Raw genomic sequence first — 18,546 nt, 5'->3', positions numbered from 1 at the left:
CATCAACGATGGAATTGAACCAAACTGTGATGGATCTGGACCAAACTTGGCACGAATACTCAGTATGCCCATATGCGAACACTGGTGGGGTTTGGGGAAAATAGACCTTGACATTTAGAAGTTGTAGTTGTTAGGATGCATAGTTCACTTACAATCAAAGAGCATTCTGGACTCCACCAACGATGGAATTGAACCAAACCTAGCACACAGAACTCCCATGACCAACAGAAAAGAGTGGAAGGGTTTGGTGAGCTTTGGAACCCACCAAACCCTTCCACCTTGAGTTTTGGAATTGTAGTTTACCTACAGCCAGGGAGCACTGTGGACTCAAACTGTGATGGATCTGGACCTAACCTGGCACCTGATGAACCAACCTGGACACGGCATTTTATTTGAGAACACAGAAATGCTGGACCACTCTCAACCACTATGTCAGACGACACAGAGAAGCCATTGAAGTACACAAGCATGTGGACAATTTCAACAGAAAGGAAGAAACCATGAAAATGAACAAAATCTGGCTACCAATATTTAAGAAACTCTAAAATTACAACAGCAAAACAACAGAGGGGAAACAATCAGGGACAGCTAATCACCTCTCAACAAAAGATTGTCCCAGGCACTGCCAGGCCATCAAATGCTAATCAAGGTGGTCAGTTGAGACATTCACACCTAGCTCCAGCAGACAAGAGTCCTTTGTCCCACCCTGGTCATTCCTATTTTTAATAGTGACTCTCAAGCAACCAGAAACCACATTTACCCAACGTCTATCAATCCTCCACAGTGCCAGTTAACTGTCTAGTGTAATTACTTTTGCAACCACTGTGTTTATCCTCCCCCCAAAAAGGAATGAATATAAGATTGAGCGTATTAAAGGAAAAGTGGTATATAAATGTGGCTAATAAATAATTAATAAAATCCTGATTAGACTACCTGTTAGAACAATGATTCTCAACCTGTGGGTCCCCAGATGTTTTGGCCTTCAACTCCCAGAAATCTTAACGGTTGGTAAGCTGGCTGGGATTTCTAGGAGTTGTAGGCCAAAGCACTTGGTTACCCACAGGTTGAGAACCACTGTTAGAAGGATGGGAAATGAAGGAATGTTGGCATCACCAAATGAGACACAGTGGACTGGCCAAGAACTCAGCTTCCTAGTTCCAGAACTGGGGAAAATTATGTTTGGACTACAACACCTTGAGAATGTGATGTAATATGAAAAAGCTTCCACCAGGACATTTTAGGGGACGGGGAAATTCTTCCTGCTTTCCAATCTCATCCTTGGTGCAGGGCTGTGAAACACAACTCCATCCCACTACTTACTGATCCAATTATGGGGTTACAAATGAACACGTTCTAGCTTCTCCAGAGAAGGAACAGAAGTCTCCAGTCTCTACCCTCTCCAGTTTACATTCCAGCTAGACACCATTGTAAAAGAGAGACAGGGTTAAGGCCGACTCAAGATATTTTGCTCCCTGAGGCCAAGAACAACACAATACCCCCTCCCATTCCATGTAGAAAACTGGACAGTGTTTCAAACCCTTGGCAGTGGTATTACTCCTCAACACAAAGGATGGTACAGCACCCTCCAAAACAGGAGATGTAGGACAGGAGCTGGATTGTCACCTTTCCACAGCGAGCATTTGAGTCCCATTGCCAGCTGCTTGCTCCACGACACAGCCATGGGACATGGACCGTGGGATATTTGGATTCAACGTTTGTGCTTCACCATGAACTCTGTGCCTTACTTTCTCAACCTCTCTCACTCTCTTGGCCTCAAACTCCCCTCCACACAACATGTCCAGAATCCACATGGACATCCCCCATTACCTACTGGACAATACTGATGGGAGACTCAACTCGCTACAGATTGTAAGATAGTTTTGTACAAGAAAAAACAGTATGATATAAATTACCATAAGCAGTATTAAGAGATGGAACCAATTTGGTCTGTGTGTGTATATATGTGTTTGTATCACGTAGATTATGTGAAGAACTGGTTTGATTTTTTTCATCATCTGTCCACTACCATTGAGATTGTGGCTTCCAAGCCGCCATGTCTGGAAATGATGCTTGTGCTGAGCTAGATCTGTGTGTGCACGTGGATGATTATTCCAGGAGCGAAATCGGGAACAGGAGAGATGTTACATTCCAGACATCCGTCTCGTGCGCATTTCCCTGTATGGCTCTTAAAGACCGTCGTTTGGCTCCTCAGCACCATTCCCAAGACATTCGTTTAAGAAAACCAAGAAAAAGAAAAGAGAGAGGCAGAAAAATGCCAAATCCAGTTCTTGGAGTCAGACATGTTCATTTACCCGTAGGTGATGCACACCTTTTGAACTGTAAATGTTCCAAAAGGGTTCCAAAATGGGTAGAGTCTGCACATGTGAAAACATCCGAAAACTTCTGGTATTCTGGGTGGGAGGAAGGAGAAGGGACGAAAAGGAATGTAGGTGAGATCCGCAGAGAACATGACTCCAGAAGTAGGGGCAGGGGACTATCCAGGATCCAATGCCATTGTTCCTCCCCCACCCCAGTTCGATTTAAGGGGATTGATTCCGCACAGTGCAGCTCCAGATCAGGCACAGCCTTTCCAGGTTTTCCTCCTTTAACAGGATTGTCTTTTAGCTTTCCCAAGTGAACCGAGCTCTAACCAGCAGCTGGGACGCAAAAGAAAACAAGAGGATTCACAGTCACTTCCACACCTTGAGTTAAATATTGTCTTTTTCCATTTCTCTCTCAAATACTGTCGAGGATTTGCTTTCTCGTTCTCTTGTCTTCTCCTTTCCAGTTGTGTTTTACATTTTCTGGAACAGCAGCTACTGGCTGGAAGATGGATATCCTCTCTCTCTATCATTTCTAGCTATATATAATCCAAATGGTCTTACTGCTTGTTTCTTCAAGGGGAGGGGGCTTGTATATTTTATTGTCTCTCTTTTTTCAGTGTTGTATGTGTAGCAGGCACTTGAGTTTATATGAATATGTTGGCTTGAGGTCAAGGGAGAGGTAGGGACAGGAGAAGAAGGACGCAACAATATCTGAAAAGCAGCTGCAGCTAGCCCAGGATGTCCAGGTAGATTGGGGTGGCTTTGCCCAGAGCGAGAAGGATCTTGTAGATGTCCTTGATGTTCAGGCGTTGCTGAGGTTCCCTCTGCCAGCAGCCCAGCATGATGTCGTAAACTTCCTTGGGACAGACTCGAGGCCTCTCTAAGACACGGCCTTGGGTGATGCACTCAATGACCTGCGGAGAAAAACACAGGGGGTCAACCTCGTATAGGCCCACAACCATTCCTTTCCATCATGATCTTGTATGTAACATAGCTAATTATGAAGATATATCTACTAGGCCTGGGTAACAACGGAAAAATTTGTTTCTAAAATCGATTTGTATTTGGGGTTTTTTTTTTGTTTCGATATTTAAAATAATTACAAAATTTTCCTTTTAAAAAGTTCGATATTTACGAAATTTCGTAAATGTGAAAAAAATTACAAAACATTAACGAATCGATTTCCGAAACAATAACGAATCGATTCGTTAATGGCGGACGCGACCGCGAAATACGCTAAAAAACCTCCAAAAACTTCTGAAGCTTCCCTCTCCCTCTGTTGTTGCCTGTTGGTGTGATATTATAATTTTTTTTCACTAATTAAACAAAAAACTTGCCCCAGACATGCGGAAATAATAACGAAACGACCTCAGAACAATAACTAAACGAATGCAATAACGAAATACGAAGCATTTACAAAACGTGTTTAAAAATTCGTTTTTTAAAAAAATTGCTCCAGAATGGTTCGTTATCGTTTTGTAATTGAAAAAATTAACGAATTATTAACGAATTACAAATTAACGAAACAAAACCGCCCAGCCCTAATATCTACAGTTCATTTCCCAAACCAACCCCACAAACTCTACCTTGAAAGTCAGGCAGCTTTACTAACCAAAGTAATTTCTAAACATATTTTTCCTATTTTTTTAATTCTTCTCATCCAGATGAAAAAGATGCTTCATAGAGTTGTGCGCAAATTAGGACGCGGGTTGTATTTTGGCAAATTCATACTTGCAATGCAACTTGCAAACTCAGAGCACCCCCTACCCACCCGCTGAATGCAAATGAATCAAACGACATCTCCAAAAACGTTGGAAGAAGTTTGTTTGTTTTTGTATGTCTCCAAGACTCAACTAGTTATTTGACACAAGCAAACTCTCCTGGGAGGTGCAGCCAAGTATGCTCCATCACATGCTCTCCACAGCCTTGGTGGGGACGAGGGACAGGGCCTTCTCTGTGGTGGCCCCTCGGCTGTGGAACTCCCTGCCTAGGGATATTAGATCAGCCCCCTCCCTCCTGACTTTTTGGAAGAAAGTAAAAACCTGGCTCTTCGAGCAAGCATTCCAAACCCCGGAATAAATAGTCAAGCTTGAGATGGAGAATGACCCAGGAACGGCCAAGACGATGAAACGGATGAGGATTGGAAGGAGAGGATACAGCTCTTTTAAAATTGTTATTGCACTGTCTTTTTTGTATAATTGCACTTCATTGTTTTTGCTTTTTGAATGTATGTATTGATGGCATCGAATTCTGCCGATATGTATTTATTTATTTTATTTACTTTGCTTGTATACCGCAGTTTCTCAGCCCGTAGGCGACTCAACGCGGTTCACAACAAGAGCAAAAAGACAGTCATAACAATATAACAATATACAATTTAAAAACCATGAGAGCATAATATACAGTAATGGCACATCAATAACAACACATTAACGTCTCGTAACTAGAATCGTGATCCAATTCGTCGTCTATAATTCCGTTCCTATATTCATTGTATTCATTGCAGTGTTTATCCGAATGCCTGTTCAAACAGCCAGGTTTTTAGTTTTCTTCGAAACACCATTAACATAGGAGCTGATCTAATGTCCATGGGAAGGGTGTTCCACAGCCGAGGGGCCACCACAGAGAAGGCCCTGTCCCTCGTCCCCGCCAGCCGTGCTTGTGATGCAGGCTGGATCGAGAGCAGGGCCTCCCCAGAAGATCTTAGAGTCCTGGTGGGTTCATAGGCAGAGATACGTTCGGATAGGTAGCTTGAGCCCGAACCGTTTAGGGCTTTAAAGGTTAACACCAGCACTTTGAATTGAGCCCGGTAGCAGATCAGTAGTCAGTGGAGTTGGCGCAACAGGGGGGTTGTATGCTCCCTGCGTCCTGCTCCTGTTAGTATCATGGCTGCCGAGCGTTGGACTAGCTGGAGCTTCCGAGCCGTCTTCAAAGGCAACCCCACGTAGAGAGCGTTGCAGTAGTCTAGACGGGATGTAACCAGAGCGTGGACTACCGTGTAGACCACCCTGAGTCGCCTGCGGGCTGATATGGGCGGGATATAAAGAATGTAAATAAATGATAAATAAGAGAGGAGACGGGGACCTGACTGCTGGCATTTTTCCATCGTAGCAGCCAGCAGCCATGCTGTCTCCTCTCTTGTCATTCTGAGAGGGAAATTGATTGCGGGATCAGGAGGAGCTCATTTTTGGTCTGTTTTCCAGTGGCTTTACACACAGCCGCCAGAGCCAGCCAGCAGCCATGTTGCCTCCTCAATCAACACTCTAAGAGAGAGATCAATAGAGGTGCCAGGAGTTTCTGTTTACTAGGATTCGTTTGGAGAGTGACTTGGCCAAGGTGCTGAAATTGAAAAAGAAAAATCCTTACAAATCAGTGGATGTGCGAATCTTTCTGAAACTTAGGAGGAAGTGTGCTTTGGTTATATTGTGTCAATGTAGAGACATTCAAAGCAATAGCTCCTGTAGTTTTTTTTTAACTTTTCATCAAAACTTTTTAAAAATTCCAAAAATCATTGGATGAGAGAAACTTTCTGAAACTTGGGGGCCTTACAGTGGTCCTATAAGTGTAGCAGGTTTCATCTTGATAACCATAAAAATGAGATAAACTAGCCTGGAAGTGTTCCCATTGGCACAAATGGGCAGATTTAGTAAACAAAATATTAACCAATGTTTGGTGTTTTGAGTTTGAAACAAAACGGACCCCTCAAGATAGTTTAGAAACATTTATGAAACAAAACAAGGGGCATATAAAATTCATATTTCAAAATGAAACAGAATTTTGACACTACACACACTTCCAATGCTTCTTAAGAAGGCAGTGAATCCTTTTTGCCAGTCTTTCTAATGTTTCTGAAGGATTTTATTTATTTACTACATTTGTACCCTACCCTTCTCACTCTGAAAAGGACTCAGAGCGGCCGTACAAAAGGCAACAATTCAATGCCATCCGGTTACATATCGATAAAATAAACAAATACATTAAAAACCAAACATTTTAAAACATCATAAAATAATGGAACCTCAAATCATTATCTGGGGCCATTGCATTTGTCATTGCATTAGTTTCATAATAGCTTATTGCATTGCTCAGTACTAGCCAAAAGCTTGGTCCCACAACCATATCTTTACTTTTTTTCCCTAAAGGTCAGTAGGGAGGGGTCTGATTTAATTTTGCTGGGAAGGGAGTTCCATAGATGAAGGGCCACCACTGAGAAGGTCCTGTCTCTTGTCCCTGGTAAGTCACACCTGCGAAAGAGATGGGATCGAGAGCAGGGCCTCCCTGGACAATCTTAACCTCACTTTGCTACCGGGCACAATTCAAAGTGCTGGCTTTAGCCTATAAAGCCCTAAACGGTTCTGGCCTGACTTACCTGTCCGAATGCATCCCTCCTATGAACCGACTAGGACACTAAGATCATCTGAGGAGGCCCTGCTCTCGGTCCCGCCTGCATCACAGACGCGCTTGACAGGGCCTTCTCAGTGGTGGCCCCTCAGCTGTGGAACGCCCTGCCTGCTGATATTAGATCGACCCCCTCCTTGCTGGCATTTCGGAGGAAAGTGAAGACCTGGCTGTTCGAACAGGCATTCGATTAAACAGTGTAATTGAACATAGGAATACAGAACAATGGATGATGAGACTGGATTCTGATTTTACTGTTGAGGCGCTCATGATTGTTATACGGATGTTTAATGATTTATGTGATAATTGTTTTTAATTGCCCTATACTTGTTTTGTGATATTTTGTACTGATGTTGTCCACCGCTTTGAGTCGCCTGAGGGCTGAGAAAAGCGGGATAGAAATAAAGTAAATAAATGAATGAATAAATAATAGACATGCTATGTTTGGGGTAGCATTTATTAACAAACTCTACCCTTTACCTACACTGAGTTACAAGAAGATTTGGAAATGTCAGTCATAGATATTCTTATTTTTGTGTTTGTGATGAGTACAACCTATTATGAAATTGAAGTATTCCTGTAATGGCCACAGCGGTCCACGCTCTTGTTACATCCCGAATAGATGACTGCAACGCACTCTACATGGGGTTGCCTTTGAAGACTGTTTGGAAACTTCAACTAGTCCAGCGGTCGGCAGCCAGAGTACTCACTGGAGCATCATACAGGGAGCATACCACCCCCCTGTTATGTCAGCTCCACTGGCTGCCGATCCAGTTCCGAGCACAATTCAAAGTGCTGGTTTTGACCTACAAAACCCTATACGGTTCCGGTCCAGTGTATCTGTCCGAACGCATCTCCCTCTACGTCCCACCCCGGAGTCTGAGATCATCTGGGGAGGCCCTACTCTTGGTCCCACCTCTATCACAAGTGAGATTGTTGGGGACAAGGAGCAGGACCTTCTCGGTGGTGGCCCCTCACCTGTAGAATTCACTTCCCGGGGAAATTAGGTCATCAACATCCCTCCTCTCGTTTACATGAACATGAATATGGGACCAGGCCTTTGGGTAATTTGGCAGATAGACAAAGGACAATTGACGACTAGAATTGATAGGATTTAACAATGTGGAATGAACGTACGGATTCTGAGCTGGTGAATGTTGAGCATTAGACTGGTTTTATGGATTGTGATGTATAATTGATTGTTTTAATTGTTTTATAACTGCTGTTGCTGTTGATATATGTTTTTATCTTATGGTTTGTGTTGGCATCGAATTGTGCCTTTTTGTAAGCCACCCTGAGTCCCCCCTCGGGGGTTGAGAAGGGCGGGGTAGAAATCCGCGAAATAAATAAATAAATAAATAAATAATGTGAGAACTAGTCTGTAGTGTTTAATTTGGTTATGGGAGGTATTGTTCCACGTTTGAAGTTAACAGGCACAAAGAGTTTTTTTGTGTGTGTGATTTTTGTTGTGAAGATTGCGGTTCTTTCTACCAGAAATGAAAAAGTAGTGAAGATTCTTTCTATTTCACGCCGACACACATCCACACCATCTTTCTCTCAATTGGAGAGTGTTATCTCTGCTGATCCTTGCATCCCCAATACCTCTGTGTTTGACAGTTGGAACCAAGGCTGCTTCCCATATGTGAAGATTTCCCAGAGGATCACCCCAAAACTCCAGACGTCACTCTCTGTTGTGAATTTCCGGTACATGATACTCTCAGGAGGCATCCAACGGATGGGAAGCATAGTATGCCCTCCAACCTGAAGAATAGAATAAAAGACATAGAGAAACTGTGGTCAGTGGAAACACATCATAGTCATATGTGTGACTTACTGGGCTACAATACAGGACAGAATCATAGAACCCTAGAATCATAGAATCCAAGAGTTGGAAGAGACCTCCTGGGCCATCATCCAGTCCAACCCCATTCTGCCAAGAAGCAGGAAAATTGCATTCAAATCACCCCTCACAGATGGCCATCCAGCCTCTGCTTAAAGGCTTCCAAAGAAGGAGCCTCCACCACACTCCACGGCAGAGAGTTCTACTGCTGAACGGCTCTCACAGTCAGGAAGTTATAGAATCATAGAATCCTAGAATCAAAGAGTTGGAAGAGACCTCCTGGGCCATCATCCAGTCCAATCCCATTCTGCCAAGAAGCAGGAATATCGCATTCAAATCACCCCTGACAGATGGCCATCCAGCCTCTGTTTAAAAGCTTCCAAAGAAGGAGCCTCCACCACACTCCCTCCAGGTCAGAGAGTTCCACTGCTGAACGGCTCTCACAGTCAGGAAGTTATAGAATCGTAGAATCCTAGAATCAAAGAGTTGGAAGAGACCTCCTGGGCCATCCAGTCCAATCCCATTCTGCCAAGAAGCAGGAATATTGCATTCAAATTACCCCTGACAGATGGCCATCCAGCCTTTGCTTAAAAGCTTCCTAAGAAGGAGCCTCCACCACACTCCACGGCAGAGAGTTCCACTGCTGAACGACTCTCACAGTCAGGAAGTTATAGAATCATAGAATCCTAGAATCCTAGAGTTGGAAGAGACCTCCTGGGCCATCATCCAGTCCAACCCCATTCTGCCAAGAAGCAGGAATATTGCATTCAAATCACCCCTGACAGATGGCCATCCAGCCTCTGTTTAAAAGCTTCCAAAGAAGGAGCCTCCACGACACTACAGGGCAGAGAGTTCCACTGCTGAACGGCTCTCACAGTCAGGAAGTTCTTCCTCATGTTCAGGTGGAATCTCCAAGAACTATCTTGGCACCTCATTCTTTTATAACATGGGCTAATTCTCACATCATTGCCTTTTAGGCGCTCATTACAAAGAACTATTAGCACTTTCAGGAAGTAAGTAACTGTTTAATACATCTTTTCTTGAAGCACATTGATCTGCGTTAATTGTATTTTATTGTGTTTGTGATAGTCAGATAAGGCCCAGTCTGTACACAAAAGAAAATCTGGTGTGAACAATCCCACTTTTAAATACAAATCAGACCAATCAAAGTATTCATAGCTGAATGGTCTACTTCCATCCTTAAAAAATACTAGTAGACCTGGGAACATCATGGTGAAGAATTGCCTCCATAATATCCTAATTTTTATTAGAGTTCTCCCTTCTCCAAATACAATAAGTGGAATTTTAAGAGATTCAAATAATTGGATTTGCTTGTGTGCTGGGCCTATAGCAATTGGCTTTTGAACAGGATGTGCTCTTTGTGCCCAGCGGGAAGCTGGGGTGCCTCGGATGAGAGGCCCTATGGGTTTTCCTATACAAAGTATTTAGAAGCTTAAAAGTTTAACAAAGTTCTTTATTATTGCTTAGGTCTTCAACAAATCAAACAAATGCTTCTTAACTTGTCTACAATGGACAGGCAACTTGCTTGGAGAACTAGTTCTTTCCTTTACGAAGAAAACCCTTTTGACTCCTCCTTGGGCAATCTGCTTTCTAGGCTTTGCTGGTGTGGGCCCTACTCCTGGCTCCAAATTGCTTCTTGGGTACCCGAGTAGACCTACTAGCCAAGGCTCTGAAGAATTTCCAGCTGGAGTCCTTAGGATTTTCCCCACAAAAGTTGTAAGTCCGTTTCTCTAACCCCAACAAGGGTTGTGCTGTAAAGCTGTTTCTCTTAAAAGCCTTTCTTTAGAGACCGTTCTTAAAGCTGTGAGGCTGTAAATTCCCCAGCCAGAGATTTTGGGGCTGTTATCCCCTGGACTTTGTAAGAAACGAAGCTTCTCTACAGGTAGAAAACTTTCATGTCCTGTAGCTGAGCTTCCAACTGTAAGACTGAACTAAAATGGTTCCCTTTCCCTCCTGAACCTGGAAAAAAGGGCGGAACTAAAACTTAACGATGATAGACAGGTGTTGTGCTGCAGCCTCATGACTGCAGCCTAGCAGGAACCATCCAACTGCAAAGTGCATGGCCAGAACAAGAACATGCAAACACTCAAAGAATGAAAGAGAGTTTGGAGCTCCTGGTACAGCCGGAGCAGCACAGCTTGGAATAATTATTCTAGGATGGTATTCAATACTGCAGCAAGAATAAGAGAAAGTTATGAATGTGTTGTTGTTTATTCGTTCAGTCGCTCCCTGTCGGCCGTTGCCACCCCCAACTCCTTCAAGGTCAAGCCAGTCACTTCAAGGATACCCAGGGGCAGCTCAACCCATTACGCAAAGTAAGCCTTTGCAGTAGAGTTGATGTTGCCCAGGGGCGCTCTTGAGGCGCTCTTGGGGGAAAATAGACATTGACATATGTGAGTTGTAGTTACTGGGATGTATAGTTCACCTACAATCAAAGAGCATTCTGAACTCCACCAATGATGGAATTGAACCAAATATAGCACACAGAACTCCCACGATGAACAGAAAATACATATCAGTGATTGGTTGGTTGGGGGGGGGGGGCAAAATACTGTTTGCTTACCATTGAAAATTACCTAGGGCCCCCTCTAAGGATACCATCCATCCATCTTGTCCTTGGCAATGGATACTTATTCAGTAAGAATTCAGTCTTATCATTAAGATACAAATGCCACCACAGCCTCCCTTAAGAGCCTTAAGAGCCATTCACTGCACTTGGTGAAGAAGATGCTTTGAGGCCCCTTCTACACTGCCATATAAAATATCCAGATTATCTGATTAGAACTGGATTATATGGCAGTGTAGACTCAAATATTTCAGATCAAAGAAGATAATGTGGATTATTTGCTTTGATAATCTGGATTATATGGTAGTGTAGAAGGGGCCTCAGTTGGCCGCTAGGGTGCAAAGGATGACATTTACACACCCTCTTACAAGTGAGTGAGCCTATGGCCATTAGAAGCAGGGCTCCTATCACACGTTTTTGTTGTATCCTCACTGGAGAACTAGTGTAGTAGAAACATCCTCCTCACTACCTCTGAGGATGCTTGCCATAGCTGCAGGCGAAACATCAGGAGAGAATGCCTCTAGAACATGGCCATACAGCCCGAAAAAACCGACAACAATCCTCCTCCTTGTATTGGATCACAAGCTGAACTGACCATTTTTGATCGATTTGGTGGCTGGCTCTTAAGGTGGACCAGGAGGGGAATTAATTACAACTCCTTAATGAAGTAGCTGACCTAGACTCCCAATCCTAAAACTTTTCTTCCACTCACCCATAAATCAGTTAATAACAAATTTATGAAATACAAGGACTGAATGAAAAGTAATGCCTCCACCTTCCTTACTTGGGTTTGGATGGGAATATTTGAATAAATTAAACACAGAAATAATCCTTAGAATGTGCTCTTTAACTACCACTATTCACTTTCCCACATAATCACCAGACAATTGGATACATTTCTGCCAACGATGAACAAGTTTTCTGTAACCGTTGTGGAAGAAGTCAACAGTCAACTTACAAAAGCCCTTTGTCTCACCCTGGTCATTCCACAGATATATAAACCCCTTTTTTCCCATTTCCAGCAGACCTCACCTCTGAGGATGCTTGCCATAGATGCAGGCGAAACGTCAGGAGAAATGCCTCTAGAACATGGCTCTATAGCCCGAAAAAACCCACAAGAACTGAGTCAGCAGTCTGTTTCCTCAAACAGTGTATCACAGTTCTCTCATCCTAGGTACCCATAATGCGCAGATCTTATGATAGCCAAGCAAAGCCATAATGTGACCCACATGTTCTTGTGAAATGCCAGTTATGCTTGACATTTCTCTCTGAGTGATACGACGATCATTCTGAAACAATCTGTCAACATTTTGCTTGTGAAACTCAGTGGTTGCTGTTACAGGACATCTAACTCTTTGTTTGTCATGCAAGTCAGATGTTCCCACCTCAACATCTTTAAACTTAGTCACCCAATGATGCACAGTACTCACACCAACACAATAATCATAAACAGCTTGCATTATCTGATGAATCTCCTTTGGGGTGACATTTTCTGTTGTCAAGAATTCAATGACTGCACGTTGCTTAAGTCGCATTGACCGACCATCTGCTCAGAGTTCCATACTTTGCACTTTAACAACACAACCGTTCAATGCTAAGGCTTTCTGCCAAAATGGAACTGCAGAGGAGAGCCTACTGAACAAGCCAGTACCTGCAGCATACCAGTACTGCCATCTGTTGAGGAGTTACGAAGGTGGAGGCATTACTTTTCATTCAACCCTCGTACATGTTTGGGAGAGCTCAGGGCTCTTCCACACAGCCTTATATCCCAGAATATCAAGGCAGGAAATCCCACAATATCTGCTTTGAACTGGGTTATCTGAGTCCACACTCGGATAATGTGGGATGTTCTGCCTTGATACTCTGGGATATAGGGCTGTGTGGAAGGGCCCTCACTCACACCTATCCAAGTTGTTCAGGAATACTATATTATATTTTGTGTCCTGTGTTACATGTATACTAGGGCTGGGCGGTTTCGTTTCGTAATTCGTAATTCGTTAAAAAATTCGTTATTTTTTTGATTAACGAAGCGATAACGAACCATTCTGGAGCAACTTAAAAACGAAACGAATTTTTGAACACGTTTCGTAAATGCTTCGTATTTCGTTATGTATTCGTTTCGTTATTGGTTTGAGGTCGCTTCGTTATTATTTCCGCATGTCTGGGGCAAGTTTTATAGTTGTTTTTTGTTTAATTAGTGAAAAAAAATTATAATATCACACCAACAGTCAACAACAGAGGGAGAGGGAAGCATCAGAAGTTTTTTTAGCGTATTGCGCGATCGCGGCCGCCATTAACGAATCGATTCGTTATTGTTTCGTTATTGTTTTGTAATTTTTTTACCATTTACGAAATTTCGTAAATATCGAACTTTTTTTAAGGAAAATTTTGTAATTATTTTAAATATCGAAATGCAAAAAACCCCAAAAAACGAATCGATTTTAGAAACAATTTTTTCCGTTGTTACCCAGGCCTAATGTATACATTTCTATAGAATCCTGATCAGCCCAGAGCCTGAAACCAATCCTTCTGAAAGGTGCATGGGTTTTCTGTTTTAAATTACATTCTATTAAGCATACATCCCTTTTCCCATCCTTGTGCTAAGGCGTGTGCATGTGTGCCTCTGCATTGGCTTGATTCAATCAAATCTTGAATATTACATCATTCCACTTGAAGCCATGCTGCATGTGCACATGACTTGCAGCTGTAGCCTTTGGAAGATAAGTTGGCTCTTATGCACAGTGTAGTAATGGGAGCGTAACAAGGAAGATTAAAGGCTTGTTGTCCTTCTGAAGCCCTGGTGTTTGTATAGCTCTTGAAACATCTGCATCCAGATTCCAAGAGATTGCAGGAGAGGGAGAACATTTTTAGGACCCATTTCCTCTCTTATAGAGAATGTTACCATAAACCAGGTGGAAGCATAAAACCAGAGAAAACAGTCTAAAATGTTATGACTACATGAGAGAAATCTAGGAAATAGTCTGAGTGGCTCCATTGGATCAATGTCAAGTATGTCAGAAAACTGGAAGTTGCCTTCTCCTTGTAGCTCGCGTTCTGTTTCCTTCTGTAATGGGCAATGTGGCCATCACAACATATTGCTTCTCTTTTTGTAGCTGTATACACCCTTATGAAACAATTACTTCTCTAAGTAATTGTTTGCAACAGTCCTAGACAGCAGTAGCTATTGTCCTCCCAACCCTGCTCTATGCCTGCGAAACGTGGACTGTCTACAGACGTCACATGCAACTCTTGGAACGATTCCATCAGCACAGCCTCCAGAAAATCCTGCAAATCTCTTGGGAAGACAAGCGGACAAACGTCAGCGTGCTGGAAGATGCAAAGACCACCAGCATTGAAGCGATGGTCCTCCGCCACCAACTCTGCTGGGCCGGCCACGTTGTCCGGATGCCTGACCACCATCTCCCAAAGCAGTTGCTCTACTCTGAACTCAAGAACAGAAAACAGAACATTGGTGGACAGGAAAAGAGATTTAAAGATGGCCTCAAAGCCAACCTTACAAACTCTGGCATAGACACTGAGAACCGGGAAGCCCTGGCCCTTGAGCGCTCCAACTGGAGGTCAGCTGTGACCAGCAGTGCTGCAGAATTCGAGGAGGCACGAGTGGAGGGCGAAAGAGAGAAATGTGCCAAGAGGAAGGCGCATCAAGCCAACCCCGACCGGGACCGCCTTCCACCTGGAAACCAATGCCCTCACTGTGGGAGAAGATGCGGGTCAAGAATAGGGCTCCACAGCCACCTACAAACCCACAAGGAAATGCATAATGGAAGACCATCTTACTCGTCCAACGAGGGATCGCCTAAGTAAGGACAGCAGTGGCTCCCAAAGCGACCCATTTAAAGTGGAATCAGGGATGTGTTATTGTCCCAACCTTATTCTCCATCTTAATTGCTATGATACTTCACCTTGTTGATAGGAAGCTTCCCACCCGAGTGGAAATCATCCATCGGACAGATGGCAAGCTGTTTAACCTCAGCAGACTGAAAGCCAAAACCAAGGTTACAACATCTGTTATAGCACTCCAGTATGCTGATGACAACGTCGTCTGTGTGCATTCAGAAGAAGATCTACAAGCCACTGTAAACACCTTTGCAGAAACATACGAAAAGCTCGGCCTGTCATTGAATATCGAGAAAACCAAAGTGCTGTTCCAGCAGTCACCAGCCAGCCCCTCTCCAATGCCAGAGATACAGTTTAATGGTGTAACATTACAAAATATTGACCATTTCTGCTCCCTTGGCAGCCATCTCTCTGCAAAAGTCAGCATCGACAACGAAATACAACACCGCCTGAGGTCTGCGAGCGCAGCATTTTTCCAAATGAAGCAGAGAGTGTTTGAGGACCGGGACATTCGTAAGGATACCAAGGTGCTTGTTTATAAAGCTATTGTCCTCCCAACCCTGCTATATACCTGTGAAACGTGGACTGTCTACAGACATCACATGCAACTCCTGGAATGATTCCATCAGTGTTGCTTCCGGAAAATCCTGCAAATATCTTGGGAAGACAGGCGGACAAACGTCAGTGTGCTGGAAGAAGCAAAGACCACCAGCATTGAAGCGATGGTCCTCCAGCACCAACTCCGCTGGACCGACCATGTTGTCCGGATGCCTGACCACTGTCTCCCAAAGCAGTTGCTCTACTCCGAACTCAAGAACGGAAAACAGAATGTTGGTGGGCAGGAAAAGAGGTTGAAAGATGGGTTCAAAGCCAACCTTAAAAACTCTGGCATAGACATGGAGAAGTGGGAAGCCCTGGCCCTTGAGCACTCCAGCTGGAGGTCAGCTGTGACCAGCAGTGCTGTAGAATTTGAAGAGGCATGAATAGAGGGTGAAAGAGAGAAACGTGCCAAGAGGAAGGCGCGTCAAGCCAACCCCGACCGGGACCGCCTTCCACCTGGAAACCGATGCCCTCACTGTGGAAGAAGATGCGGGTCAAGAATAGGGCTCCACAGCCACCCACAGACTCACAACAATTCTGATCCTGGAAGACTATCCTACTCGGCCAACGAGGGATTGCCTAAGCCTAAGTCAAGTAATTGGATGAAATTTGGCACAAATTCCAATGTTTGAATATTGCTGCATTAGGACGGTTGAGAACCACTGACATAGAAGGGACAGGAAAGGACTGTCATCCCATATTCCCTGGCCACATTTCTCTGGGTTTCATGGGAAGATGGTTAAGACATTTCCAACAGGTTCCATTTAGGAACCGGTCCAGATATCCTGTCAAGCCCTAACTCAGGAGACAACCTGAATCCTGACTCAGTATTTGGGTCCCACTCCTCAAGTTATGACCACGGAACAGGAGACGGGTTCCAGATTGGGAAAGGCGTCCGGCAAGGCTGCATCCTCTCACCCAACCTTTTTAACTTGTATGCAGAACACATCATGCGAGGATGTGCGGGGCTTGAGGAATGCAAAGCTGGGGTGAAAATGGCTGGAAGAAACATTCACAACCTCAGATATGCAAATGACACCACCCTGATGGCCGAAAGCGAGGAGGAGCTGAGGAACCTTCTCATCAAGGTGAAAGAAGAAAGCACAAAAGCCGGGTTGCAGCTAAACATCAAAAAAAACAAGATTATGGCAACAAGAATGATTGACAACTGGAAAACAGAGGGAGAAAATGTGGAGGCCGTGACAGGGTTTGTATTTCTAGGCGCAAAGATGAGTACAGATGCAGACTGTGGCCAGGAAATCAGGAGACGCTTCCTTCTTGGGAGGAGAGCAAGGTCCAGTCTCGATAAAATAGTAAAGAGCAGAGACATCAGACTGGAAACAAAGATCCATTGCCTAGTCCAAGCCATGGTCTTCCCTGTAGTCACCTCCGGATGTGAGAGCTGGACCTGAGGGAAGGCTGAGTGAAGGAAGAGAGATGCTTTTGAGCTGTGGTGTTGGAGGAAAGTGCTGAGAGTGCCTTGGACTGCGAGAAGATCCAACCAGTCCATCCTCCAGGAAAGAAAGCCCGGCTGCTCATTGGAGGGAAGGAGACGAGAGACAAAGTTGAAGTCCTTTGAATGCCACATCATGAGGAGACAGCAAAGCCTAGAGAAGGGAATGATGCTGGGGAAAGTGGAAGGCAAAAGGAAGAGGGGCCGACCAAAGGCAAGGTGGATGGATGGCATCCTTGAAGGGACTGGACTGACCTTGAAGGAGCTGGGGGTGGTGACGGCCGACAGGGAGCTCTGGCGTGGGCTGGTCCATGAGGTCACAAAGAGTCAGAGACGACTGAATGAATGAACAACAACCTCAAGTTATCTCAACCCCCTGATTCTGAGAGTTAAGATTTGAAACTCAATATTGCCTCCTTTTTAAGCAAGCCTTTATTCATCCTACTTTTATTTCCGTGTATTACACACTCTATACCCTGTCAGCAATTAAGGCAACCATGCACAGATAATCAATAAATGCAAATGGATGGAATCATATGTATAAGTAGAAGGGAAGACGTAGGGAATTAAGGAAGGAAAAAAAACACCGTATTAAGGAAAGAGGTTCTGTTGCAAACAATGACTAGGAATAATAAATATGGAGAATTATACGCCACAATGGATAACACGCAGGAAAAAAGAGTGAATTCAAGAACCTTCGCTTAGAGGTTAATGGCATATATTTGAATAAAGCAGATTGATAAATTGTTATGAAAGGAAAGACATCAAAAAAGGAGCCAGGAATGAGCTGCACATACCCTTCTGAACAAAGATTATGATTTCTTTAGAGCCCTGCAAGCATTCAAATAGGTTTTGCAGCAGGGGAAATTATTTTAGGAGGTGATATGAATGTGGCCATAGATAATACATTAGACTGAGCTGGAAGAAATAGAAAATCACAAAGATATGTCACGAAGTTATTTAAGAACGAAATAAGAGATTCTCAGGTTCAATACATATGGAGATGCCAACATTTTGAAAGTGTGGAGAGAGACGGTACGTTTTCCTTCGATGCAAGAAACACTTATTCTAGAGATAAGTGTATTTGAAAAACCACATCAAAGAAATCATTCTGGAAAACTGGATACAATAGAATCATAGAATCATAGAATCAAAGAGTTGGAAGAGACCTCATGGGCCATCCAGTCCAACCCCATTCTGCCAAGAAGCAGGAATATTGCATTCAAATCACCCCCGACAGATGGCCATCCAGCCTCTGCTTAAAAGCTTCCAAAGAAGGAGCCTCCACCACACTCCGGGGCAGAGAGTTCCACTGCTGAATGGCTCTCACAGTCAGGAAGTTCTTCCTAATGTTCAGATGGAATCTCCTCTCTTGTAGTTTGAAGCCATTGTTCCCTTGCGTCCTAGTCTCCAAGGAAGCAGAAAGGAAGCTTGCTCCCTCCTCCTCCCTGTGGCTTCCTCTCACATATTTATAAATGGCTATCAT

At 43.8% G+C, this 18,546-nt stretch overlaps 1 protein-coding gene across 2 annotated transcripts in view; it reads right to left on the bottom strand.

Annotated features, from left to right (window-relative positions):
• Positions 1-322: 322 nt before the first annotated feature.
• The window catches only part of NTRK3 (neurotrophic receptor tyrosine kinase 3), an 850,080-nt gene continuing 831,856 nt past the window's right edge, over positions 323-18,546 (bottom strand). Inside the window, exons 17-18 of one of the 2 annotated variants that reach the window (XM_060755167.2) lie at positions 8,325-8,483; positions 323-3,238 (exon numbers count right to left, since the gene is read on the bottom strand). In XM_060755167.2, the coding sequence (XP_060611150.2) occupies positions 3,053-3,238; positions 8,325-8,483 (345 nt within the window). In that variant the 3' untranslated portion in view covers positions 323-3,052. The remainder of the gene's footprint in view (positions 3,239-8,324; positions 8,484-18,546) is intronic. The other variant, XM_067471458.1, reaches the window with a different exon arrangement.

This window comes from Anolis sagrei, chromosome 9 (assembly GCF_037176765.1).
Source record: "Anolis sagrei isolate rAnoSag1 chromosome 9, rAnoSag1.mat, whole genome shotgun sequence".
Classification (NCBI taxonomy): Eukaryota; Metazoa; Chordata; class Lepidosauria; order Squamata; family Dactyloidae; genus Anolis; species Anolis sagrei.
This window is presented reverse-complemented; position numbering and strand designations above follow the sequence as displayed.